The sequence below is a fragment of the Vidua chalybeata genome, chromosome 6 (genome assembly GCF_026979565.1).
Source record: "Vidua chalybeata isolate OUT-0048 chromosome 6, bVidCha1 merged haplotype, whole genome shotgun sequence".
Taxonomy (NCBI): Eukaryota; Metazoa; Chordata; class Aves; order Passeriformes; family Viduidae; genus Vidua; species Vidua chalybeata.
This window is the reverse complement of record NC_071535.1, coordinates 55,794,001-55,817,476: the sequence shown is the minus strand read 5'-3', so window position 1 is coordinate 55,817,476 and position 23,476 is coordinate 55,794,001. Positions and strand designations below refer to the sequence as shown.

General features: G+C 57.5%; 4 protein-coding genes across 7 annotated transcripts; 2 read left to right on the top strand and 2 right to left on the bottom strand.

The window, feature by feature from the left end:
• Nucleotides 1–738: 738 nt before the first annotated feature.
• VWCE (von Willebrand factor C and EGF domains) lies at nucleotides 739–7,030 on the top strand. Its single transcript, XM_053945219.1, has 20 exons — nucleotides 739–1,322; nucleotides 1,819–1,913; nucleotides 1,987–2,076; nucleotides 2,341–2,469; nucleotides 2,556–2,672; nucleotides 2,738–2,854; nucleotides 3,260–3,388; nucleotides 3,490–3,797; nucleotides 3,872–3,965; nucleotides 4,054–4,136; nucleotides 4,335–4,422; nucleotides 4,531–4,616; nucleotides 4,750–4,867; nucleotides 5,255–5,340; nucleotides 5,511–5,607; nucleotides 5,676–5,758; nucleotides 5,908–5,998; nucleotides 6,091–6,173; nucleotides 6,283–6,373; nucleotides 6,482–7,030. The coding sequence occupies exons 1-20, from the start codon at nucleotides 1,213–1,215 to the stop codon at nucleotides 6,916–6,918; spliced, it is 2,532 nt and encodes an 843-aa protein (XP_053801194.1). The 5' UTR covers nucleotides 739–1,212; the 3' UTR covers nucleotides 6,919–7,030.
• A 329-nt stretch (nucleotides 7,031–7,359) lies between these two features.
• LOC128789344 (pepsin A-like) lies at nucleotides 7,360–11,829 on the bottom strand. The gene is made up of 10 exons (XM_053945214.1): nucleotides 11,754–11,829; nucleotides 9,376–9,532; nucleotides 9,139–9,283; nucleotides 8,837–8,954; nucleotides 8,606–8,724; nucleotides 8,324–8,523; nucleotides 8,090–8,203; nucleotides 7,878–8,016; nucleotides 7,708–7,800; nucleotides 7,360–7,620 (listed from the first exon to the last, which is right to left on the bottom strand). The coding sequence occupies exons 2-10, from the start codon at nucleotides 9,429–9,431 to the stop codon at nucleotides 7,471–7,473; spliced, it is 1,134 nt and encodes a 377-aa protein (XP_053801189.1). The 5' UTR covers nucleotides 9,432–9,532; nucleotides 11,754–11,829; the 3' UTR covers nucleotides 7,360–7,470.
• A 257-nt stretch (nucleotides 11,830–12,086) lies between these two features.
• On the top strand, nucleotides 12,087–16,500 carry VPS37C (VPS37C subunit of ESCRT-I). 4 transcript variants are annotated; one of them, XM_053945217.1, is made up of 6 exons: nucleotides 12,087–12,467; nucleotides 13,353–13,482; nucleotides 14,070–14,174; nucleotides 14,244–14,415; nucleotides 14,630–14,712; nucleotides 14,983–16,500. In XM_053945217.1, the coding sequence occupies exons 3-6, from the start codon at nucleotides 14,082–14,084 to the stop codon at nucleotides 15,694–15,696; spliced, it is 1,062 nt and encodes a 353-aa protein (XP_053801192.1). In that variant the 5' UTR covers nucleotides 12,087–12,467; nucleotides 13,353–13,482; nucleotides 14,070–14,081; the 3' UTR covers nucleotides 15,697–16,500. The 4 variants fall into 4 exon arrangements, with proteins under 4 accessions (XP_053801192.1, XP_053801191.1, XP_053801193.1 ...); XM_053945216.1 differs by having other exon boundaries at nucleotides 12,087–12,591; XM_053945218.1 differs by lacking the exon at nucleotides 12,087–12,467 and adding an exon at nucleotides 12,789–13,041 and having other exon boundaries at nucleotides 13,353–13,449.
• Nucleotides 16,501–16,870: 370 nt separating this feature from the next.
• Nucleotides 16,871–21,530, bottom strand: CD5 (CD5 molecule). Its single transcript, XM_053946213.1, has 10 exons — nucleotides 21,485–21,530; nucleotides 20,907–20,945; nucleotides 20,364–20,645; nucleotides 20,221–20,283; nucleotides 19,802–20,101; nucleotides 18,370–18,657; nucleotides 18,054–18,185; nucleotides 17,631–17,684; nucleotides 17,269–17,373; nucleotides 16,871–17,190 (listed from the first exon to the last, which is right to left on the bottom strand). Exons 1-10 carry the CDS (start codon nucleotides 21,528–21,530, stop codon nucleotides 17,105–17,107), a joined length of 1,395 nt encoding a protein of 464 aa, XP_053802188.1. The 3' UTR covers nucleotides 16,871–17,104.
• Between the last annotated feature and the right edge of the window lie 1,946 nt (nucleotides 21,531–23,476).

The following is a 23,476-nucleotide window of genomic DNA, read 5'->3' as shown; positions in this document are numbered from 1 at the left end:
CAAGTCCCATTCCTTACGGGTTTTTCTCAAATCCTTCCCTCCCAGAGACAGCTCGTGCTGGAATCATCCCTGGCTCCCGCTTCCATCCCATATTTCAGAGGACACCACAGGGACAAGGCTATATTTGGACATCTCTTCCGAGAGCTGGGCGAGCAGGCAGTGACCTTGGACTCTGTGCTGCTGCTTTTATTACCTCGGGCTCTGTTTACCTGCCTGGAGCAGCCTGTTCCCAAATTTTGGGAGGCCCAGGGAGAGCCACAGCCTGGATCCTGGAAGCACTCTCCTTTTCCCACCAAAACTGGGGGTGGTGGTGCCAATGCAATGTTGGCACCCTGCTTTTTCTGGGATAAAACCGCTGCTGGCTAGGGCTGGATCATTGTTTATCCACTGCCACTGGAGCTGCCTCCCAGGGATTTGGGATCACATTCCCTTTGGACAGGAGCTTCTCATGGCTGCATTGGGTTCCTAAAAAACTGGCAGGACCCCCCAATACCATGGTTTTTATTTGGAAGGGAGCTGTGTCTTGCCTGGGTGATCCCAACCCTTGGGATCAGGATTTTGTGGGGAGAAAGCCATGCTGGATTGGGAATTTTGGAGGCTGCAGCGTCTTTTGCTCCATTGGATCAATCATTTACCTGCCTCTGACCTTTGCTTCATTCCCTGCCCTGGGATGGGGGCACGGGGCTGGGGGGAATCTGGGGGTCACCAGAGTGGGGTGTACCGCAGCATCCCTCTCCCTCCTGGATGCATCCCACCATCCCGGCTCCACTTGGCCCCTTTCTCCGCCGCGTGGGTCCCCGTGCAGGGCTGGGAAGGCAGCCCAGCGCCTCCAGGAGAAGGAGGAGGAGGAGGAGGAGGGGTGGGGAGAGGCCATGCCGGATCTTTGCCAGATGTGGGAAAGGAGAGAAGGGGGGACGCCTTTCCCGCTGTTTCCCAAACCTAGGGGGGACCCCGTTCCCCGACGCGCAGCCAGGGCAGGAATGACCGGGATGCCACCACTCGCCCCAGCTGAACGGGACAACCTTGGGGTGAACCCGGGCCTCCCGTGTGGGTTTGGGGGGGAGTGGGTGGGTGCCGCTGGCGACCCCCCCCCCCCCCGCTCTCGCAATCCCGCATTGTTCCCGGCTCGGCGGGAGGAGGAGGAGCAGGGCCAAGGGCCAGCGGGAAGGCAGGCGGGAAGGCGGGCGCCGGGACGTGCTGGAGCCGCCTGTCATGTTGGTGGAGCTGCTCTTCCAGGCTGCCTGTGTGTCCCTGTTCCTCTCCAGCGGCCAGAGCAGGGTGTATCCCGCGAGGAAGAAGCCGGCCAGCTTTGCCGTGGAGAGGTAGCTGGATTCCCCCCTTTTCCTTCTTCCTCTTCCATCTACACCTGGGATGGGCAGCCTGCCGAGCTGCGGCTACCCCTGCCTCCAGCTGCAGGAGGGCTTGGCCAGAGGGGTCCCAACCGGAGGAGCTGGCACCCCACAATTCCCTCCCTCTTTCCGGGTCCAGGGGAGCATGACACTGCTCCCTGCATCCCTGTGCTTCTCCCCGCATCCCTGTCCTTCTCCCCACATCCCTGTCTTGCTCCACGTGTCCCTGTCCAGCCGGGGGAGGCTTCTCCTGTCACCACGTGCTGGGATGTTCAGGATGGCTGGGAAGTGCTTGTCCCCTCTCTGTCCCACTTTATCCTACCTTCCTCTGATCCGTGCCATGCTCTGCTTCCCGGTCCATGGGCACATCCTGACCACTCCGGTTGTCCCCCTCTCCTCACATTCCTGGGACCTTTGCTCTGCGCAGGGGGCTCAGGACAGGGTGGCCTCAGGCTCTGGTGTCCCACAGGCGTCGCGTGGGGCCCCACGTCTGCTTCCCAGGCTCCGGCAGCGGATGTTGTCCTGGCTGGATGCTGTCCCCGGGCAGCGGGAAGTGCACCCTGCGTGAGTATGGGGGTCTGGGGGGCTTGTGGGGCACCTGTTCCCATTCCCAGAGCTCCTGTTCCCATTCCCACAGCGCTCTGCTCCTTCGGCTGCGGTGGTGGTTCCTGCATCGCTCCCAACCTTTGCATGTGCCCGGATGGAGAGCAGGGAATCACCTGCCCAGGTACTGAGAGAAGTGGCTATGCCGGATGCCATTCCCTCTCCACACCATAAATCCTAAGGGATGGAGATGGCCACGAACCCGTGGGCACCGTGCCAACCGTCTTCCCTCTCCATGCCACAAATTTCAGGAGATGGAGGTGACTGTGTCTCCTTGTCACCTCTCCCTGGCACTGTCCCCATCCCTGGGAGATCCATGGAGTGGGATGGGAAGCGGGTGGTCCTGGGGTGGCATGGGTACCCCGTGGACGCCATGTCGGTGTTCCAGAACCGCCGGGAACTTGCGGAGAGTACGGCTGCGACCTGTCCTGTAACCACGGCGGCTGCCAGGAGGTCGCCCGCGTGTGTCCTGTTGGCTTCTCCATGGCCGAGACGGCCAACGGCGTCCGCTGCACCGGTGAGTGGAGGTGGTATATCCTGACGGGAGTGGGCATCCCAGTGGTGCCCACACCCCAAATCTGACCGTTCCCTGTGTCCCCCTAGACATCGATGAGTGCCAGAGCGCGGCCTGCGAGGGGACGTGTGTGAACACGGAGGGCGGCTTCGCCTGCGAGTGCGGAGCTGGCCGGGAGCTCTCTGCTGACCGCCGCAGCTGCCGGGGTGCGTGGGGTCCCAGGGGGCGGCTGGGGCTCCCGAGGGATCCTGACCCTCATCCCAACCCCCAGACACGGATGAATGCCAGGCCACGCCGTGCCAGCACCACTGTGAGAACAGCGTGGGCAGCTACCGCTGCTCCTGCCGGCCCGGATACCACCTCCACGGGAATCGGCATTCCTGCGTGGGTGAGCACCAGGATGGGGCTCTTCCCATCAGTCCCGGGGGATGGAGGTGGCCCTGAGACCCTGAGCACTGTGGCACACCCCCTTCCCTCTCCATACCATGAATCCCAAGGGTGGAGGTAGTCACTGAGCCCTGCATGTATAAGCACCAGGCTTAATCCTTATCCCTCTCCATGCCATGAATCCCAAGGGATGCAGGTGGCCATGAGCCTGGGGGCACTGTGCCAGACCCTCTTCCCTCATCATGTCACAAATCCCAAGGGATGGAGGTGTCCATCAGCCCATGACTACAGTGCTGCCACCTCATCCTCCTCCCTGTGTGGGCCCTACTGAGGACACATCCTGGTGCTCTTTCCTGGGCCACATCCCGGGGTGCAGCACCTCCTGCCTCATTCCCTTATCTCACAGATGTGGATGAGTGCCGGCGGCCTGGCACGCGCCGCTCCTGCCAGCACAGCTGCCACAACATTCCCGGCAGCTTCCGCTGCTCCTGCCGCCCTGGATACCGGCTCAGCACGGACAGGGTGTCCTGCGAAGGTATCTGTGTCCTTCTCCTGGCTGGAGGAACAGAGTGGGATGCTCCCCTCTCCCTGCCTGCCCCAAGTGATGTCTCTGCCTTCCTGATTTCCTTCCTATAGGGTACCCCAAATCTATCCTGGCCCCGTCGCCCATCCTGCAATCCCTGCAGCATCCACCCACCCTTGTCCTGCTCCCTCCTGGTTCCCACCTGCTCCCGAGGGGCTCCCCCTCTCCCCTCCTCCCTGTGGCAGCTCCTGGTACCCAATTCCCTCCCTCCTCCCCATCCCTGTCCCCTGAGCCATCCCCACATGCCATGGGAGCCCCTGGAACCTCCATCCCACCATCCCGTCGTTGCTGGCACCAGGGGATCTCTCGGGAGCCTGGCAGTCGCTGGACAGAGCCAGGCTGCCAGAGCTGCACCTGCCAGGTGAGCATCCCATCCTCCCACCCCTTCCCGTGGCACCATCCCGATCTGGCATGAGCCACCACATGTCCTGGCAGGGGGGACGAGTCCTCTGTGACACCGTGAGCTGCTCTGTTCCCTGCTCCCACCCGCTTCCTGCTCCGGCTGGGGGTTGCTGCCCCACCTGCACGGGTGAGTCCCAACCCCCTGATCCCCCCAATTCCCAGGATGGCCCCCCATGAATTCCCAGGGGGATGCCCCTGACCCTCATGGCTTGCAGGGTGCCTGCACGAGGGGGTGGCCAGGGCAGAGGGCGATGTCTTCTCCCCATCCGATGGGAATTGCACCGTCTGCGTCTGCTTGGTGAGCTGGATTGGGATGAGAGAATGCCCCCTCATCCCTGGGAACCTCCCAGCCCTGGAGACACTTACCCCTGGGAACCCTCATCCTGCATCCTGGCCCATCTATGGATTGGGATGCCCTGGAGTGGATGACACCCTCCCATCATCCCTCCATGGGGAATCAGGGTCCTCTTTCCCAGCCCCACACTCCCTTCCACAGGCCGGGAATGTCTCCTGCCTCTCCCCAGAATGCCCCCCAGGATCCTGCCCCAGCCCCTCTCCTGCTGACTGCTGCTCCTGCAATCCAGGTGATCCCAGGACCCCTAGTCTGGGGGTGTGAGGACCCCCGGGCTGGGCTGGGGGTTAGGGAAGAGCCATGCTTGGCTCTCCAGCACCGCTCCTTCCCCTTTTCCCAGAAAAGTGCAATTTCCGGGGACGCACATACGCGCACGGAGCCCGGTTCAGCCTGGATGGGGACGACTGCACCACCTGTGTCTGCCAGGTGGGTCCTGGATGTCCGCAGGGATGAGGATCCCCAGGGATACTCCAGTGCTTCCCAGCACCTGCTGGGGGCATCCCAGCTTTGCTCAGGGCTGATGGTAGGGCCAGCAGGTGACCCATTCCTCTGTTCCCAGGGAGGAGAGGTGGAATGTTCCTTCACTCCCTGCCCCATGCTGGATTGTCCCCAGCACCAGCGGCACCTGGGTCCCGGGCAGTGCTGCTCCACCTGCCGGGACCCTCCAGCTCCTGCCGGTGAGTCAGGATGAGGGACACAGCTGGGAATAGGCAGGGAGGGACAGGGAGAGGGATGAGGGAAAAATGCTGGAGGAACTGGGAATGGCCATGGGTATGGGAAGAACAGTTGGGATAGAGGATGTGGGGGACAATTGGGGACAGGGAAAGTGGAATGTTGGGACATTTGGGGATGGGATGTGGGGAAGGGCAGGGTGGGATGAGGGGGGACAGCTGGAAACAGGGAGGGTGGGATGTGGAGGACACAGGTGGGATGTGTGGATACTTGATGATAGGAAGAATGGGAGATGGGGAATACCTAGGAACAGGAAGAGTGGAATATAGGGAACCCCTGGGGACAGGAAGGGTAGGTTTTACAGGACAGCTGGGAACAGGGATCCTACCCAGGTTGCTTCCTGGATGACAATGGTGTGGAGTTTCCCGTTGGACAGATCTGGTCTCCGGGCGATCCCTGTGAGTTATGCATCTGCCAGGTGAATGAGAACCTGCTCTGCTTCATTCCCTCTTCCCTATCCCTGCCCCAGCACACGGCTCCTGCTCCATTCCCGCCCTCAGGATGCCCGTGGCCTGGCAGGCCCCAAATCCCCCAAATCCGGTGGGTTTGGGAATCCCGAGGTGTCTGTCAGGGTGTTCCCGCCTGCAGGCAGACGGCTCCGTGAGCTGCCAGCGCACGGATTGTGTGGAGACGTGTCCTTATCCCATCCGCATTCCCGGGCAGTGCTGCCCCGACTGCTCCGCAGGTGAGGGCGCGCCCGGAATTCCGGGATTCTGAGCCGCCTGGGGACCGCCTGAGCCCCTCTCCCCGCAGGCTGCACCTACATGGGGAGGATCTTTTCCAACAATGAGACCTTCCCGTCGGCGCTGGATCCCTGCCTGAGCTGTATCTGCCTGGTGAGGGCTGGGCCGGGCATTCCCAGAGGATTTGCGGCTCCCGCCCGTGGGCTGAAGTCCGATTTTTGGCTCCATTGCAGGGAAAAGCTCCGGGGGCGCTCCGGGGTTCCTAACGCCCGGCCCTCGGGGGTCTCTCCCGTCTCTCGCAGCTGGGCTCGGTGGCCTGCTCGCCTCTGGAATGTGCCATTGTGTGCTCCTACCCCTTCCACCCCGAGGGTCGGTGCTGCCCCATCTGTGAGGGTACGAGCTCAGACGGATCCTCAAAATCCCCCTGAACTCCCCAAAATCTCCCCGAGCCCCCCAAAACCCCCTCTGGACCTTGGTTCCTGCAGACTGCAACTACCAGGGCAGGAAGGTGGAGAACGGCCAGAGCTTCATTCCCGAGGGACAGCCCTGTACCCGCTGCACCTGCCAGGTGAGACCTTCCATCCATTCCCAGGGGATGCCCGTGTCCGTGCTGCCTGTGCTAGTGTCATTGGATCCCAGCAAGGGCTGGCAGGGCTGGCTGATCCCTGTTTTTCCAGCTTGGAGAGGTGAGCTGTGAGGAGAGGCCGTGCCCCCGCTCCTGCTCTGAGCCCCACACACTGCCTGTGGGCTGCTGCCCATCCTGCCCAGGTAATGGGATCCCTGGATCCATCCCCAGGCACTTGGATGTGCCCTCTCTGGACTGGGGGTCCTGGGAAAGAAGGGGGTGCTGACCAAAATCCTCCCTCTGTCAGCCAGACATCCGGCTCCTGCTGCAGGGCAGTGACCTGTCCCCATCCTCGTCCCCATCCTCGTCCCCATCCTCATCCCAGTCCTCAACCCAGTCCCCATCCTCTCCCCCATTCTCATCCCAGTCCCCAGTCCCTGAAGATTCACCCCTTGGCACCCCTCAACACCTCCGCTACCGCCTGGCCCAGCTCCTGCTTCCCACCACACTCCCCCTCGGCCCCTCTCCAGCGATTTGGGGTGCTGGGAAGCCCCCTCCGACCACTCCAAGTCCCTCTGGATACCCCTTGGCACCCGCTGTGCCCCCCGACCCCCTCTGTGAGGCCACAGCCCCCCGCGATCCCACGGGCAGCCCTGAGGTTCAGGGATCCCCCGGGAATGAGGATCCCTCTGCGGTGCCATCGGACAGCCCCAGGTTCCAGGTGCCAGGTGTGCCTGGAACACCGTGAGGAGAAGGAGGATGAAGGAAAGGAGGAAAAGGGGGTCTGCAGGACCAGCAGGCCTGGCCCTGGGGAGGGAGCAGCTGTCCCCCTGCCACCAATAAAATCACTCTGGTATTTATTCCCTGTCCCCTCATCCCTGCACCCACCAGCACGTGGAGCCCTGGGGGTTGTTCTCTGGGAATTTTGGGATGAGTAGCTTCCCAGGATGATGAGGGCAGTGCTGGAGGTGTTCAGCCCCCTCACCCTGAGTGGGGTTTGGGGACAGGAGGGACATGTCCTGCCCCAGGTCCCCAAGGCTGGGAGCTCTTCAGGGATGAGCAGAGCCACATCCAGGCTCCCATCCTTGGGGCACAGGGACTTCCTTGGTGGGTGCAGCTGAGGGTGGCAGCAGGGACACAGCACATTCCCAGGGATGTGTTGGCCTTTCTCAGAGAGACACGGCACAGGGAGGCTTCTCCACACCTTTATTATCCTCGGTGGTGGCAGGAGCACCGGGAAAGGGACAAGCCCTGCCAGCCACCGAGTTGGGAACACCTGGGATGGGATTCCCATCCCAGCTCAGGGCAGCCGGGACAGCCCCACCTTGTTGTTGGCCCTGTCAAAGATGACGTAATACTCCCGGATAAAGACATCCCCCAGGATCCAGAGCTCGCCCTCCTCCGTGGGCACATCCATGCCTTGCAATGCCAGGGTGCAGTACCCATTACTCTGCTCCAAGGACATGGAAGGGAGTGGTCACCAGCTGTTGGATCCCTCCCTCTATCCCCACAAAACCATTCCCAGTGGGATGCTCACCCTTAACACGTAGGCTCTGGGCGGCACTGGGAATTTTTTGCCATTGATATGGAAGATGAGGTTGGGAAGGTTGCTGATGGCCTCACAGCTGATCTAGGGAGGAGGACATGGCAGGTTAGCGGCCATTCCAGCTAGGATCAAATGTCCTAGGGAGCATCTTGAGGCCTCACCTCACCACTGGAGCTGGCACCAAGGCGCGTCATGAGGGTCCGGAAGGCCCGGATAGGAACAGCCAACAGAGTGGTTCCTGTATCCACAATGGCCTGGCATCCTGAGGAACAGGCCACCGGAGTCCCGCTGATGGAGACCCTGGGAAGAGGGATGCAGGGTGAGCCTGGACTCCCCGAAACACCAACTTGAGGGCAGGGAATACTGGGAATACCTCTCCATGGTGATCTGCCAGTAGGTTTCAGCAGAGAGCGGGATCCAGGAGATGCCTTCGGTGGTGTAGTAGGGATCGATGGCACCGAAGAGGACAAAGCTCCCACCTTGGTCTCTGGAAAGGGAGATTCATTTGGGGTGGTTTCCAGCCCACCAACACCTCCATTCCCACTGGAAAAGGGGGCCAGTGTGAGGGAAAAGGGAGAAATCCTCAACAGCTTTGGCTGGGATTTACCTGCTCAGGTAGACAGAAAAAAGATTCCTATCCACGAGGTTTTCCATTATCATGTTGTCAAAGACAGGGGTGGCTCCAGAGGAGGCAATGCTTGGGAATGCCAATCCCAGGATGCCGTCAAAGGGGGTGTAGTAGAAGAAATCCCCTGGCTCTGTCTCAGCCAGCCCAAAAATCTGGTTGCGGACGTTGATGCCAGCAACCTGGGAGAAAGGAGACAGGTGTGGATTGGGCACGATCCCATGGGATCCCATGGGATGAGGGGGCTGGAGCGCCTGGCTGTACATTGACGGTGTCATATCCCAGGACTCCCGTCATGCTTCCCGTGCCATAGGCGATGAACAGGGTGTCATTGGTGCTGAGGAACGTGGAGGATTCCGCAGGATTGAAGCGGTGGTGATTCCCTGTGGGAGTGGGAAGGACAGTGATTTCCTGGGATTTGTCCCTTGGGAAAGACTGGGCAGAGCCATGGAGGACTCCCAAAGGACACATTCCAGACTCATTCCAGACACCTACTGCAGGCTGGGCTGGAGCAGAAGACCGAGGGGACCCAGAGGTTGGAGGAGCCGGTGTCGAAGACCACGGTGAATTCCTGGGGTGGGGTCCCAATGGAGATGGTGCCAAAGTACTCATCCTGTTGGAATGGGATTGGGAAGGGGGTTAAGGGGATGGGGAAAGGAGAATGGATAAGGGGCTAATGGAACAAGTTACAGGGATGGGGAAGGGACTAGTGGAATGGATAATAGGTCAGTGGGATGGGGAAGGAGCCAGTGTCCCCCTGTGCTCCCTGATCCCAGTTCCCAATCCCAGCCCCTCACATCCATATAGTTCTCCAGGGGCTCCATGGCGATGCCTGGGAAATACTTGGCAGCCAGGTTGTAGGGATGCTGCTCCAGGTAACTCTCCAGCAATCCCTGCTCCTGCAGCCTCTGCCGCAGCGACTTCATCTTCCTCAGGGGCACCCTGTGGATAGGGACCGGGATGCATCACCGGGATGTGCCATTGGGATCACCCCGCATCCCACATCCCTGTTTTGGGGACCCCCTGGGGCTCACCTGGTCTGGAAGCCCTGGGCCAGGCCCACCAGGGCGAGGAGCAGGAGCAGCTTCATGGTGGGAGCTCACGGAAAATGTGCCTCCAATCCTGGCCCTGCTCCTTATATCCTGGCTCCGGTGTTTGGCCGGAGGCCCCGATAAGAAAGGCAAACTGCTCCTGGGATGGTTATCAAAACGTCCTTAAGGAAGGGGAGTGGGAATGTCAAGCTGGGGGATCCCCATATTCCTGGGAGGGATTCAGGCCACGGGTATGTTGGGATGGGCGGGAAGCACTCCTGGTTATTCTGTGGAAGCTGGTGGGAATGCAAGGTTGTTTGTACCCTGAACCCTCTAATTCCTTGCTGGAGGGTTTGAGCCAAACACTTCCAAGAATGGGGCAGCCACAGCTTCCCTGGGAATTCCATTCCCAGGAATGCCTCACCACCCTCACAAGGAAGAATTTCTTCCCAATATCCCATCTAAACCTGTCCTCTGCTAGGAGGAAGCCATTCCCCATTGCTCTGTCACTCCAGGTCCTTTTCCAAAGTCCCTCTCCAGCTCTCCTGGAGCTCTTTAAGGTGCTGGAAGAGGCTCCAAGGTCTCTCCAGATCCTTCTCCTCTTGCCACGGCTCCATGAAGAATTTTCAGGCTACCAGGTCCAGATTTTCCATTCTGGGAATCAGCCAAGGCTTTCTCCTTTCCAGCCCCCTACAACACATCCCATCCTCCTTTCTTTTTCCTCAGGGATAATCTGGTGCTCCATCCCTCTTCTCCCAACATTCCCCATCCAGGTTCTTCTTCATTTCACTCCCCCAGTGCAACCTAGCATCATATCCTCAGATTCTTCTATCATTCCCAGCTGGGATGGGGTCAGTTCCAAGGGAGGAATGCCAGCTCCAGCCGTAGGGAGCCTTTGATCTCCTCCAGGACAAGGTGACCGTTCCAGGAGCCACGGATCCAGCACGTGGTGACGTGACCAAAGCCAAGTTGCCCAATCCCACTCCTGTGACCTTCATCCAGAGGCATCCAGAGCTTGGCTTTCCCCCAGCTCGTCCCAGTTTTCCCCCAGTTCAGAGACTTTGGATGTGGGAATGGAGTGACAGGAGAAGGGGAATGGCTCCAAACTGGAAAACATGATATTGGGAAGAACCTCTACCTGTGAGGCTGGTGAGGCCCTGGAATGGATTTCCCAGAGAAGCTGTGGCTGCCCCATCCCTGGAAGTGTCCAAAGCCAGGTTGAAGAAACCAACCTGGAATGTGTCCCTGTAGATTCTGTAGTTACCAAGTTTTCCTCCTTTTTTGGCCAAAATAGTAGAGAAAACAAAAATATGAAGTTTTCCCAGAGCTATTTATCCATTGAATTCCCAGAACTGCTATCCCTGGGGATAAGGATTCCTGTTTTCTCAATGGGCAAAAAAACCACATTTGCCCAGTTATGGGAAGTTCTAGGACAAGCTTATTGTGCTGCTGGTAAATCCCATCAAAGCAGAACAATGGATCCATCAGGGATGGATTTTTGGATGGATGATACCCACAGAAGGAAGAAGCTGTGGAATTCAGGACTGGGAAAAAAAATGGGAATTGCTATTTAGCACTAATTAAATCCAGAATAAAATCTGGAGGATGGAAAAATAACCCCTTTTAGGGCATGAAATGGCTTCCAGGAAGAGAAATCCTGATTTTCCCAACCTTGGTGGGAAATGGAGGGCATGAGATGCTGGATCCTGGAATAATCCATCCAGGTGCTGGGAGTTCACTGGATGGGAGCAGGTGGCCTCCCTGCCACGGCTTTCCTTGGCACCAGAGGGCACCACAGCATGCAGAGATCCCAAAAACCCCCAGCTGGAAAGACGGATCGGGAAGCTTTCCCTCCTGGTTGATGCAGCCGGGGCTGGGTGAGGATTCCCAGGCAATAAAACCCTCCCAGAATTTAGGCTTTTACTGGGAAAAGTCAGATTTTTAATGTCATTTTGATGTGGAAACACCCCTTGGGATGAATTTAACTTCCATGGGAATCACCCTCTGGATCAAACAGGGATTTTCCAGGCTTTTGGGACATCAAAACTCATTCTGACAAAACTTCCTTAATTTTATCTCTGCAGCCTCCCAAAAAATTCCCCTTATGGAGACAAGGCTTTTCTTGGAAATGGATTAATGAAGTCAACTTTTCCAGGCCCTGTTCCCAGTTTTTCTTGTCCCTTCCCTAAAGGCTTTTATCACCCGGGTGCTTTATCAGAGCTGTCAGATGAAAGGAGGGAAACCTGACGCTCCCGAGGTGTCAGATTTCCAGGATTGGATTAAAAATATTTAATTAACTTATCAAGGAAGCCCAGGGATTTTGGCTGATCCTTGTGGGAACGGAATTTTGCAGAACGGGACCTCAGGTCACCTTTTCCTACCTACTCTGGCTGATTTTGACAGGGATTAAGATGCCATCCAAGGAAAAAAAACACGTGGAACCATCTTTTGTGGAAATTAAGGATATTAATGAGCAGCTAATGGGAATATTCTTCCAAAACCACCTGTTTATCCCAATATTTATTTCTGAATAACACTTTTAAATTGGTACTTTTCCATTTCTTCCGTGCAAATCCAAACACAATTTTCCCCTCTCCTCAAACCTGATGTTTTAATATAAAATGTTAACTAAACATTTTCCAGCTTTTCCAGGTCTGTGGAAACTGCTCCGAAAGAAGCCTGGAAAATGTTTGTTTTTTTTTTTTCCCCCCCTTTGGCAAGTCAACTCCCTTTGCTTTCCCGTGGCACTGGGTTATCAGCCACACTGGGAACAAATTGTCCTTGATTTACCCGGAATTATATTTGGGATCATATGACTCCCATTTGTTACACAACAGCTCTCAGGTGATGGGGTCACAGGTGCCTCTCCCAGATCCCAGCACTTCTGGAACAGCTGGCTGACCTTGCCCAGACTTCCAAAGTCTCCCAAAGGAGCAGAAATCATGGAGCTCTTCCCCTACCTCATCCTTGCTTGGGTTTTGGGAATGTGGAGCATTTTCCAAGCATATTTTGGAAAAGTTGGATTTGTGGCGTGGGTGATGGGACTGGAGCTTTCTCAGGAATATTCCTGTGTCATGCAAGGAGGAGCTAACCAGGTATTCCAGAGGAATTTGCTTTGACCTAGCTGGAAGAACCCGACATTTTATGATTTTTTGGGATATTGCCGAGGTCTGTATGTGCTTCCTAAATCACTTCCAACCTGGCCTTGGACACTTCCAGGTATGGGGCAACTGCAGCTTCTCTGGGCATGTCGCTTTGCCGCCCTCACAGGGAAGGATATATTCCCGAGATCCAACTTAAACCCGCCCTGTGCCCATGCGAAGCCTGTCCCCCTTTCCCTATCGCTTCACGCCCTTCTCCAAAACCCCTCTCCAGCTCTCCCGGAGTCCCTTGCACCCCGGACACACGAAGGATATAATTCCTAGAGCAGCTACAGCTCGGGGAGAGCCCCGCGGGTAGCCAAAGAGCGATTATTGATTAAAAAATGCCATTAAATTGATCCGTGCTCCCGCCCCCCCCAACATGGCGGCGCTGGGCGGAACCACCCCCCTCACGCCCGCGGGGGGGGGGGGCGCGCTCCTCCCGCCCCGCCCGCGGTGGCCCCGCCCAGTTCCGGTTTATGCCGGAAGCCGGAAGCTGCGGCCGCCGGAGGGTCGCGGTGGCGCCTTGGTGAGTCCGGGGCAGGGCCGGGAATGGGAATAACGGGAATAACGGCGGGATAACGGGGATAATGGCGCTGCTCCCGCCACGGCCTTCGCTGCAGCCCCGCAAGTGGGCAGCCCTTTGCGTCCACTTTCCTGAGCGCCTGTGGGTGCTTCCCAGACCCCACCCCAAGCTTTCCCGGTCCCACCGTTAAATCCTGCTTCTCTCTCTTAAACGCCGTGAAACTTAACTAATATCCCATAAAAGACCGAAATCAGGTGATTTCTGCCCCACATCTGCAGCGCGGAATTTAATTCCCATTTTTTTCCCTCGGACAGGTTTATCTGGATCGTGAGTTGGGCAACCCTGAGCCTCAGCGTGGCTGTTGCGGCATTCCCGGTGTAATATCCTTGGGATGTTCCACCTGGATGAGAGGTAGAAGAGCTTGGAGTGAATAGGACAGCGCAGGTGTGCTGTGTTTCCTTGGCTTTTAGGACTTTCCCACATTATTCCATCCCATCTCTTGGAATTTACACCACACACGGGGTACTTGCTAAACATATCAGACAGCTGGGAATACTTGGGATAAATCACGGATGTGGTGCAGGAAGTCTCTAATTTCCCTGATCTTTTTGTTAATTTCACTGAATTCCATGGCAGGAAAGTGGAATTAGATGATCCTTAGGGTCCTTCCAACCCTGTGGGCATGGTGGGATATGGTCAGATCCCAGTTTCCTTGCTGGGATGGGATGGAGACTGGAACGAGGTGGATTCTGGAACGGGATGGAGACATCCAGCTGGAATTTGCAAGTCGGGGCTGTGGGTGGATTTTTCCTTGACAAAACAGTCTGGGACACACAGAACTCCATCCAAATAGGCTTGGGAAAGGGGGAACAGTCTTTTCCCAAGCAGGAGTTGTGGGAATGTTGTTTCTCCCTCTCAGTTAATGGAACCCAGTGCAGCTGCTCTGAGGGCTTTAACAGCCCTGAATTTCAGTTGGAAACCTATTCCCAGCTGGATTTGGGAATTGATTTGCTTCTTTTTCCACGTGCCAGAAATCTGGGAGGATGGATACGCTGAGGAACCGGACAGTGGAGGAGCTCCGGGAGCTGCAGGAGGATTCCCAGGAGATCGAGCGCTTGGCTTTGGAATCCCAGGAGGTTTGTGCCAGGAGATGGCTCCGGGGTGTCCTTGTCCCCTTCCCCTGCTCACCATCCCAAATTCCATAGGTTCAGGAGCTCCAGCTGGAAAGGGAGATGGCCCTGGCTGCCAACCGGAGCTTGGCTGAGCAGAACCTGAAATTCCAGGCGCCGCTGGAGACGGGACGCAGCGACCTCTCCAAGAAATACCAGGAGCTGCAGGAGCTGGCTGGGAGGTGCAGGGAGCAGAAGGAAAAGCTGGGTGAGCACAGGAAGGATTCTCCTTCCTGGAAAACTGATATCCCTCTTTTTTCCAGCAGCTGGAGAGATCGAGGATGTTATTCCTCTTGGATTTCCCTCCTTCCATCAGCAGTTCCCAAGCCCTTTCCTGTGGGCTCTTTGCAGGCTTTTCCCTGGTTTCTGTTCTGTGATAGTGATTTTTCCTTGGTTTTTCTTTCCCCCTTTGTTTTTCCCAGAGAAATTCTCGGCAGCGCTGCAGCCTCAGACTTTGCTGGATCTCCTCCAGGTGGAAAGCCAGAAGATTGAAGAGGAATCTGAGGTGAGTTTAGGGCTTAAATCCATTGGGAATTCCAGTGATTCATCCTCAAAGACTTGCAGTTAAACCCAGTCCCTAAAATCATGGATTATCTCTGGAGTCTCTTGGATTTTCTCCAAAGAACTGGATCCATCCTTGTTTGTGTGTGGGTGTTGCACCTTGGGATGTGGCTGGGAGAGACCTGAATCAGGATTTTAGGGAAGAGGAGCAGAGGGATGCAGGGCTAGAGAAGAGGGATGCAGGAATGAACCTGAGGCTGTTCCTCTCTTCCAGAAAATGGCTGAGAAATTCCTGGAGGGCGAGGTGCCCCTGGAGACATTCCTGGAGCAGTTTTCCGGGATGAGGAAGTTGTCCCACCTGCGCCGGGTCCGAGTGGAAAAGCTGCAGGAGATCGTGAGGAAGTCGGAGGGATCCCAGGAGCGCACCAGGGACTCTCAGCCTCCTCCTCCTCCTCCTCACGTTCCCACGGATCCACCAAAACCCTTCCCATCAGGATCTCCGGCCTTCCCTCTGCCCTACAGCCCGGCTCCGACCCTTCCGCCCGGCCCCACTGCCCACGGAGCGCTTCCTCCTGCCCCTTTCCCGGGATCTCCGGTCACTGTGGGACACGTGGCTTCCTCCCAGCCCAGCTCCCAGTCCAGCTTTCCCTACCCGCTTGCTCCAGCTTCTGGATATCCGGCGGCTTCCGCTGCCGACTCTGCGCCAGGGTATCCCAAATCCACCTCGGGAGGCTTTTCCTGGTCTCCATCCCGGGGCCCACCACAGCCCTTGCCCTATCCCGCTCCCCATCCCTCTCCTCCCCCTGCCAGACCAGGATACTCTCCCTACATCCCACCTGGACCAGTGAGACCTCAGTGTCCATACCCCACTCAGCCCCCTCTCCCAAATTTCCCGATCCCAACGCAGGCTCCCTATCCTGGGCCTCCCCCACCCTTTGGATACCCCCCACCTCCGAACCCTCAGCATCCTACCTGGCCTGGATACTAATCCAGGACTTCCGGGGAGCATCCTGTGCTGATTCCTCCTTCTTTTGGGAACTGAGGAAGAGGAGGGATTTCCAGAGTGTTGCTCCTGGATCCGTTGGTGCAGAGGAATTACACAGGAGAAGTCACGGCTCCGGAGGTCGGAGCGAGAGGCAGAGCCAGACTGGCAGAAATCTGGAGAGCAGAAACCTCCAGGGAAACCTTGGAGCACCTTCCAGTGCCTAGAGGGGCTCCAAAAGAACTGGACAAGGATTTGGAAAAAGACTTGGAGTGATGGGATAATGGGGAGTGGCTTCATGCTGTCAAAGGGTGGGTTTAGATGGGATTTTGGGAAGAAATTCTTCCCTGTGATGGTGGTGAGGCCCTGGAATGGATTTCCCAGGGAAGTCATGTCAGCTTCATCCCCGGAAATGTCCAAGGCCAGGTTGGACAGGGCTTGGAGCAAGTGGAAAGGGATTGGAAGTGGCTGATCCCTGAGATCCCTTTTCACCCAAACCATTCCAGGGCTGTCAGTGGGAGTTGGTGATTCCCACCCGGGCCTGGGCAGCCTCCAGTATTCCCGACCTCCTGTGTGGTTTTTCGGGCTCCTCACATCTCCCTTCTCAGGAAACACTTGGAAACACTTGGAGGGACTTGGAACGATGGAAACGGGATTTGCTTTGCTCAGCACTTTATCCTTCAAATCCTGCCTGTATCCCTTTAAGTTATTTATAAGGAACGGTTACTAATGGACTAGGATGAGGGAATGATGGAAGCAATTCCATCCCTGGGATTAATTAGAGTAATAAAACTGGATGAATTAATTGCACTCTGGAGTAATGGTCCTGCTTACTTGGGGAAACAACGGAACATCTGGATAAGGATTGGTCCCTTTATCCCTTCCTGGCATCCAACTTTTGGATCCCATCACTGAAATCTTTCACCCCCTCCCAGAACCATCTTCAAGCCTGCCTAAATTCCTGCATTTCTTGCATTTATCCCTGGGATAAAAACCAGGGAAAAAGGTGTTTCCCTGTCCCGCTTTTCCCTCCTGACTGGGAGTTTGGAATCACACTGGGATAATGGAAGGAAGAGGACAAGGTGTAATTAGTACAAAACCCTGATTTTATTACAGGTATTGGTTGTTAAATATCTCAGACTCGTTCTCAGTATTCCCACCCTTGCATCCCTATCCTTTATCCATCATCTCAACTCTTTATCCTCGTTTGGAGAAGCTGGTGATCCCACTATTCCAAAGGGCTCCTTGCACCCCCCCAGCTATTAAATTCCTATAAATAGCTTTAAAAAAAACCCAAAAACCTCCTTTTCTCCCATGAAGAGGCTGGAAAATGCTCCTGGAAGTGTGCTGGAGTGCTGGGATGCCCCCAAAGCTGAGGTGGGAGGTGGGATCATCTCCTTTGGGAAGCAGGGAATCACAACCTGCGGGCGGAGTGCAGGTCGTAGTCGCTGTCCGAGGAGTTATCTGGAGGGTTGGAACGCTGGCACGCTGCTTCCAGAGCTGTGGAGAGCATGGATACAGCTCACTGGATGCACATCCATGGAAAAGGAACGGGAAGGAGCCACTTCCAGCACTTACCTGGGTAAGCAGAGAGCTGGGAGTTCTTTTTGGGGGGCTGAGCGTAATCATTCTCCCCTCCCTGTACCCGGGGCCTCGGAGCGGTGCTGGAGCGGTGGAAAGACACTGGAGAAAATATTTTACAGGATTGGGATTTTAGGGTTGGAACAGCAGCTTGGAGGGAACAAACCCACCCGGGAAGGGGCTGAGTAAAATTGGTCCCTGCTTCAGGCCCACATCTCCTGGATGAGTTAGATTCCAAAAGGAAGCGTGATCCAGGGCCCTTGTGCCAGGATCCAGGGGGGAAGAGCCCACCCAGACCCCAGATCCATCCCCAGGAACTCCAAATCCCATTCCCAGCTCCCCAGCGAGCTGCTCCTCACCCGTCTGGTTGAGTCCCGTGGGGCCGATCCACTGGCGCTGCTTCTTCTTGGAGACTGAAAGAGAGGGGGAATTGTGTCTCCAAGGATCTTCCCGATCCTTCCTGCAGCTGCTTCCCCCCTGCCAGCCCCATATGTCATCCTGAATAATCCCCCCCTTCCCAATAATCCCCCCCAGGATCCTCCACCTGCTCTTTTGTGTCCGCTTGGAACTTAATCCCTCTTCCCACTCCCACACTCCGTGTGGAACAGGCTTGGGGACAATGGGGCAGGTCTGGGGATAATGGGACAGGGGGATCTTGTCAGGCTGAGCAGCCAAATCCCCCCCCAAGGAGTTTAGGGAAGCATCCATGGAGCTGCCAGCATGTGGGGATGGTGGAGCAGAAGGAAGAAAAGAAGGATGAGGATCCTGAGGTTGTCCCCTACTTCTCTTCATCAGCTTCCGATAGGCAGGAGGGCCACAGATCAGGAAAAGGATGAGGAAAAGCAGCAGGGCCAGGCAGATGCTCACGACGGTTCCAGCAGAGGCTCCAGTGGGAAGCGGCTTTGAGTCCTGGCCTGGGAAGAGCATGGATGTCACCGGATGTGCCCAGCTGGAGGTTTGTGCCGAGATCTGAATATCCAGGAACCAGAATACCCCGCCAGGAACCCAAATCTCACGTGGATTTGGTCCCCCCATCCCTGCCCATTCCACAGGCGTGGTAATTCCAGCTCCCAGCACTGCAGGGGTCACGTGGCTTACACACAACTCTGGTCCGGGAGCAGCTCCGGATATTCCCAAGTTTGGGCTGGCAGAGGTGCAGGGGCTCAAGCCCACAGGTGGCTCCCGTCGAGGGAGGCTCCCGGATTTCCGTGCTGGAAGTGAGATTCCCGCAGCCCAGCTCCCGGCAGATCTGCTGGCCACGCTTGTGTCGCTGCGTTGCTCCAGAGTCACACAGATCCCACCACTGTCCCGCATGGAATACCTGGATGTCCCCTTCGCATGGAGTGGGGCCAGCTGCCAGCCTCCGCAGGGCCCGTGGCTGGGAATCTGTGGGAGAGAGGAGGAGAGCCGTAGGGAGAGGGGTTGGATCCATAGGGAGGGGTCAGACCCATGGGGAGGGGTGAAATCCACAAGGAGAGGGAGCAGATCCATGGGTAGAGGGGGATCAGATGAATGGGAAGACAAGGGTCAGATCCATGGAGTGGGGTCAGAGCCACAAGGAGAAGGGAGTCAGATCCATGGAGATGGGTCAGACCTGTGGGAAGAGGAGTCAGAACCACAGGGAGGGAGGAGTCAGACCCACAGGCAGACAGGGATGATATCCACAGGGATACCACTGACACATGCTCCTCCTTCTCCCAGCACCAGCTCCTGGCACAGGGATGCTCCCAGCATCTCCCCTCATGCCGCAGGGACTGAACCAAACCAGAGCCAGGCATGGAGGAGCTTTGAACTCTACCCATGGGAAATGCAGCATGGAAGCTGGCTCTGCCAGCTGCCACAGCCCATTAAACCCCCAAATCCCATGTGATTCCAAGCTGGGGCAGATGGCAGGACCCACAAGGAGCCTGCTCCGAGCTTCATGGCTTGGCTCTCTGCACCATGGAGCTGGCACCGAGCTGATTTCCAGGGAAACACTCATGGAAAATGACAGGGAGAGGCCTGTGGCTGGGAGATGCTCATGGCAAGGGGAAGATGCTCTGGCAGGGACATGTCTGTAGCAGGAAAGAGGGTCATGGAAAAGAAGGGATATGCCTGTGGCAGGGAAGATACCCAGGGACGTGGATCTGCCTCCCGAGGCAGGGAGAAGATGGGAGCATGGAGATGCCCAAGGTGTGGAAGGTGCTCAGGGAAATGCCCGAGGCATGGAAGTTGCTCAGGGAGCTGCCCGCAGCAGGATGCCCACAGCGCGGCGCCTGCCCCAGTGTTCCCCACCCCCAGCTGGAATTTGGGATGCTGCCACGGCCTCTCTCCCTCCCTGGCTCATCCTCCTCGGAACTGCCGCGCTCGGCACTGCCGGGAACTGAGATTTCCTGTTTGGCCTTTGCACCCCGGAGAGGAAGAGAAGGAGTGGGTGGATGGGGCCCATGGGGCAGGCTGAGATGGGGCTGGTTCTCTGTTCCGGCCCCAAAATCCCCCCGGGGTATCCCGGTGGAGCCGGAAATCATGGATGCTCCAGGACCATTCTCACCTGAGCAGGTGATGAAGACGGGCGTTTTCCCCCGGGAGCTGGTCCTGTTGAAGCAGTCCAGCAGGGAGCGGCTCCCGCAGGAATCCACCGCCTCCCACCGCACCGGCAGGTGGATCCCTGGATCCGGCTCGCCGTGGCTGCTCCCAGCAGTGCCACAGCGCAATTCCCGGCAGATGGGGGTGACCAGATGTGTCCAGCTGTGCGGGATGCTCGCCACAGCCCCCCACAGCCCCTGCTTGTGCAGCTCCAGGAAGCCGGAGCAGCTGAAATTCCCGTCCACCAGCCGCAGCCTGGGGGGTCCTGGAGAGGGATCGGTGATGAGAGAGGAAGTGCTATGGATTGGGATGGCTTTGTTTTCCATTATTTGCCGAGAAGTTCCCAAATTTGAGGCTCTGGATTCCTCGGGATGAGGTGCTTACCTGTGGGCTCCGGGGTGGTGGACGGGGGTGCTGGTGGGGGCTTGGGAGTGGTTTTCACTGGCTCTGGAATGAGAAGAGAGGGGCCACGTGGGCATGGATGATCCCTAGGGATTGAGGTGGCCGGGCTGGGGGTGCAGGCTCACCTCTACAAGCAACAATGGCGTGCTCCGTGCAGTTTTCCAGCTCCCAGTGGCATCCCAGTGGGTACCTGCACTTCGTGGGCTGCCTCAGTGGCCCTTTCCCACCAGGAATGATGAGCTCCAAGGGCTCAGAGGGCAGGGGGCCGCACTCCAGCTGCTGGCAGACCCAGTCTAGGTCATCCACGCTCACACTCTCCCAGCAAATCATTCTCCATTGGTTTTCCCAGTTCACCTCCAGTATCCCAGTGCAGCGGCAGCCGCCTCTGGTGAGTCTCAGGGTGGGTTCTGTGGGAAAACACCAGGAAAACACCATCATCAGGGGCTTTCCTTCCCTTCCCATTGGGTTTTCACCCTGGGAATGATGGAAAAGCCCTTGGTGGGGGCTGTGGGAAGCAGCGCAAGGAATGGGAGCGTGGAGGGGTCGAGGGAATGTGGGGGCCTGAGCTGGGACCCCACAACGCCGCTTCCGGATGATGCAACTCCAGCACCCGCCATGCTCATGGAGCTGTGGAGGCATTCCCAAAGGGCTGCTCCCCAAATTCTCACTTCCAGGGATCCAGGTGGCTCCTCCATGGTCGGGGATGGCTGCGAGAAAGAGCGGAAATGGGGTGTCAATCCCGCATCCCGCCCTGGGGACCCCGAGTTTGTAACAACGGCTCCGCTGCTCGGCCCATTGATGGTTCTTTTAGGGAAAAGGGGGATTTTGTGGGGAAACTGGGATTTTGTGGGGAAAAAGGTGGTTTGCTGCCTCCCCATCCATCTGCTGGGGGATCTTTAGGGCTGAGAAAAGATAAGGGCCCTGCAAATTACCGCTGGTTAGCCCTGCTCCTGGGTGGGATGTTCAGGAATGGTGCCATGAAGATGGAGGAAAGGGTGGGAGCTGGCAGGGAATGAGGATGTGGGGATACGTGGCCGCCCTCAGCACCACTGGCTCAGTCTTGGGACCCTGGGGACCCCCAGAGTGAGGTGGGGTGGGGTTTTGCGGGGTCACCAGGGTGCTTCCCACCCCAAGCCCCAAACTGTGGCTCACTCAAGGTGCCGATCCCGCCGGGAGCGGGAAAACCGGGGCGGCTTCTGCCACGAGATCTGAGCGGTGCACCGAGGTCAGGGTGCCTGATACTCACCCCACATTCCCAGCAGGAGGCACAGGATGGGCAGCCGGGTTGCCATGGGCTCCGCTGGTGGGATGGGGGCACGGGAGGCTCCGGGGGCTCCGCCGCCTCCGCTGCCCGGCCCGGAGCAGGCGAGGGAGGGGGCCCGGACAGGAACCGCTGTTTTTCTTCCCTCTGTGGTTTTTTGACGTCACCTCTGGGCCCGTTTGAAGACTCTGTTGCCTCCCTGGGTCCCGCCAAGCACGAGAGGAAAGGGGTGAGAAACGTGGGGTTCAGGCCCTGCCAAATCCCAGGGTCTCCGCAGCTCTGGGAAAGGGAGGTAGTGAATATATCCAGTGCCGAGGGAGATTTGGGGGTCCCTGAGCCCCCCAGAGTTACAGAGGAGTTGATGCCCATCCTGGCATACCCTAAAACCCTGTGATTACCTCCAGGAATGGGATGGGGGAAGGTTTTATCCAGGCACATCCCAGGTTGTGGCATTCCAGGGACACCCTACACCCCTGCAAGGGCACGTGGGCACCATTGGTGCTGGATCCAGGCAGGGCAGAGGCGTTAATTGATTGTGCCCTAATTAAATGCTCTGAATCCAGGTCAGGCATGCTAATGAGGCAGCTGATTTCCATTGACTCCGTGGTATTCCTGCTGGAAGGAGAGATGGATGGAGCTTCCCATCACATCCTGCTCCACCATCCGTGGATGCTCCAGTCCGCAGCCCTGGAATTGGATCTCAGCATCTGGGTGCTCCCTGTAGCCATCACTTGTTCCCATCCCAGTTATCCCAGCGCTTCTGCTCATCCTGATGGGAGCAGTACCCCATATCCCACATGGGGATCCTGGAGCTCTCCCCACACACTTTGGCTTTGAAAATTCCCTGGTAAAGGGGTGCAATTCCCAGGCCTGCTCCCACAGGAGCAGTGAGTCCTCCCACAAGACTCAAGCTGCAGTCCCCCAAAATCAACCTGAAATTTGGGATTCACCTCAGACATGCCAGTACACTGTGCCTCTAGGAAAGATCCTGTTATCCAGGGGTGTGTGACCCCCATGGAGATGGGGTGCCCGGGGTCCAGCCCTTCCCTCAGAGCCGTGACTGCCTCTGGAGACCACGAGATCCCAGGGACAGGATTTGGGTTTGGATTGAGCATCCGCCTTGCCTCAGGCGCTGCGAGTCAGCTCAGCATCCTGAGCGTGCCTCGGCAGCTCGGGATGATTGGAATCCCTTCCCGGGGGGAGTCTGGGGGGCGATGGAAGTGCTGACAAGGCTGCCTGCCGTGAGGAGCGTTTTAAAAAGCAGGATCTGCCTTTGGAGCGAGCGGGAAGGGGCTTGTCGGCTGTCAGATCATGATGAGGAAAAGGGGGATTCTCCGGGCGGGAGCAGCTGGGAGGAACGATTGGCACTGATGTGGGGATGGAGGTGACACCTTGCCTAGGTGGTCATGGGCTGGTACCCCCAGGCTCTTGGTATCTCCAGGGAATTGGTGCCCTCTAGGGCTTTGTTATCCCCTGGGAATTGGTGTCCCCCAGGGCTTTGGTACCTTCCATGGCTTTGTTATCCTCAGGGAATTGGTGCCCTCCCGGGAATCAGCACCCTCAGGTCACTGCTACCCCTCTCACACTGGGATTCCACCCAGTACATTGATACCCCCAGAATTTTAGGACCCCTCCAGGACATCAGGACCCCCCGCAATTCATCTATCCCTCCAGGCCTGTCCATGCCACAATCCCAGCGATCCCAACATCATCACCTCCCTCCCAGCCCCCCCTGGCACCCGGAGCCAGGAGCGGGGTTGGGGCACCCCCGTGCCTGCCCCGTGCCCGCTCTGCTCTCAGCCCTCGCCTCGCCCCGTGCCCTTTGTCGGGGTTTTGCTGCTATTTTGGGATTTCCTCCGTTGTTGTGGCTCCTTTGTGCGGGGCCCCTCGCTCAGCAAACAGCTGGAGGATGTGGGGGGGGGGCACATTTTCCACTTGGGGTGCAGCTGAACCCCGACCTCCTCCCCGGGGAGACAG

Excerpts from the sequence above, each read along its gene's own strand:
- LOC128789344 (XM_053945214.1), bottom strand. The coding sequence starts at position 9,431 with ATGAAGCTGCTCCTGCTCCTCGCCCTGGTGGGCCTGGCCCAGGGCTTC. Across the intron at positions 9,284-9,375 it reads GCCCAGGGCTTCCAGACCAG|GGTGCCCCTGAGGAAGATGA; the intron begins GTGAGCCCCAGG and ends CCCTATCCACAG. Across the intron at positions 7,801-7,877 it reads GTGCCAGCTCCAGTGGTGAG|ATCAGCTGTGAGGCCATCAG; the intron begins GTGAGGCCTCAA and ends CCTCCTCCCTAG.
- VPS37C (XM_053945217.1), top strand. The coding sequence starts at position 14,082 with ATGGATACGCTGAGGAACCGGACAGTGGAGGAGCTCCGGGAGCTGCAG. Across the intron at positions 14,175-14,243 it reads TGGCTTTGGAATCCCAGGAG|GTTCAGGAGCTCCAGCTGGA; the intron begins GTTTGTGCCAGG and ends CAAATTCCATAG. Across the intron at positions 14,713-14,982 it reads AGATTGAAGAGGAATCTGAG|AAAATGGCTGAGAAATTCCT; the intron begins GTGAGTTTAGGG and ends CCTCTCTTCCAG.
- CD5 (XM_053946213.1), bottom strand. The coding sequence starts at position 21,530 with ATGGCAACCCGGCTGCCCATCCTGTGCCTCCTGCTGGGAATGTGGG. Across the intron at positions 20,646-20,906 it reads AGCCACCTGGATCCCTGGAA|AACCCACCCTGAGACTCACC; the intron begins GTGAGAATTTGG and ends GTTTTCCCACAG. Across the intron at positions 20,284-20,363 it reads CGCCATTGTTGCTTGTAGAG|AGCCAGTGAAAACCACTCCC; the intron begins GTGAGCCTGCAC and ends TTCTCATTCCAG.
- VWCE (XM_053945219.1), top strand. The coding sequence starts at position 1,213 with ATGTTGGTGGAGCTGCTCTTCCAGGCTGCCTGTGTGTCCCTGTTCCTC. Across the intron at positions 3,798-3,871 it reads GCCAGAGCTGCACCTGCCAG|GGGGGACGAGTCCTCTGTGA; the intron begins GTGAGCATCCCA and ends ATGTCCTGGCAG. Across the intron at positions 6,374-6,481 it reads CTGCTGCCCATCCTGCCCAG|ACATCCGGCTCCTGCTGCAG; the intron begins GTAATGGGATCC and ends TCTGTCAGCCAG.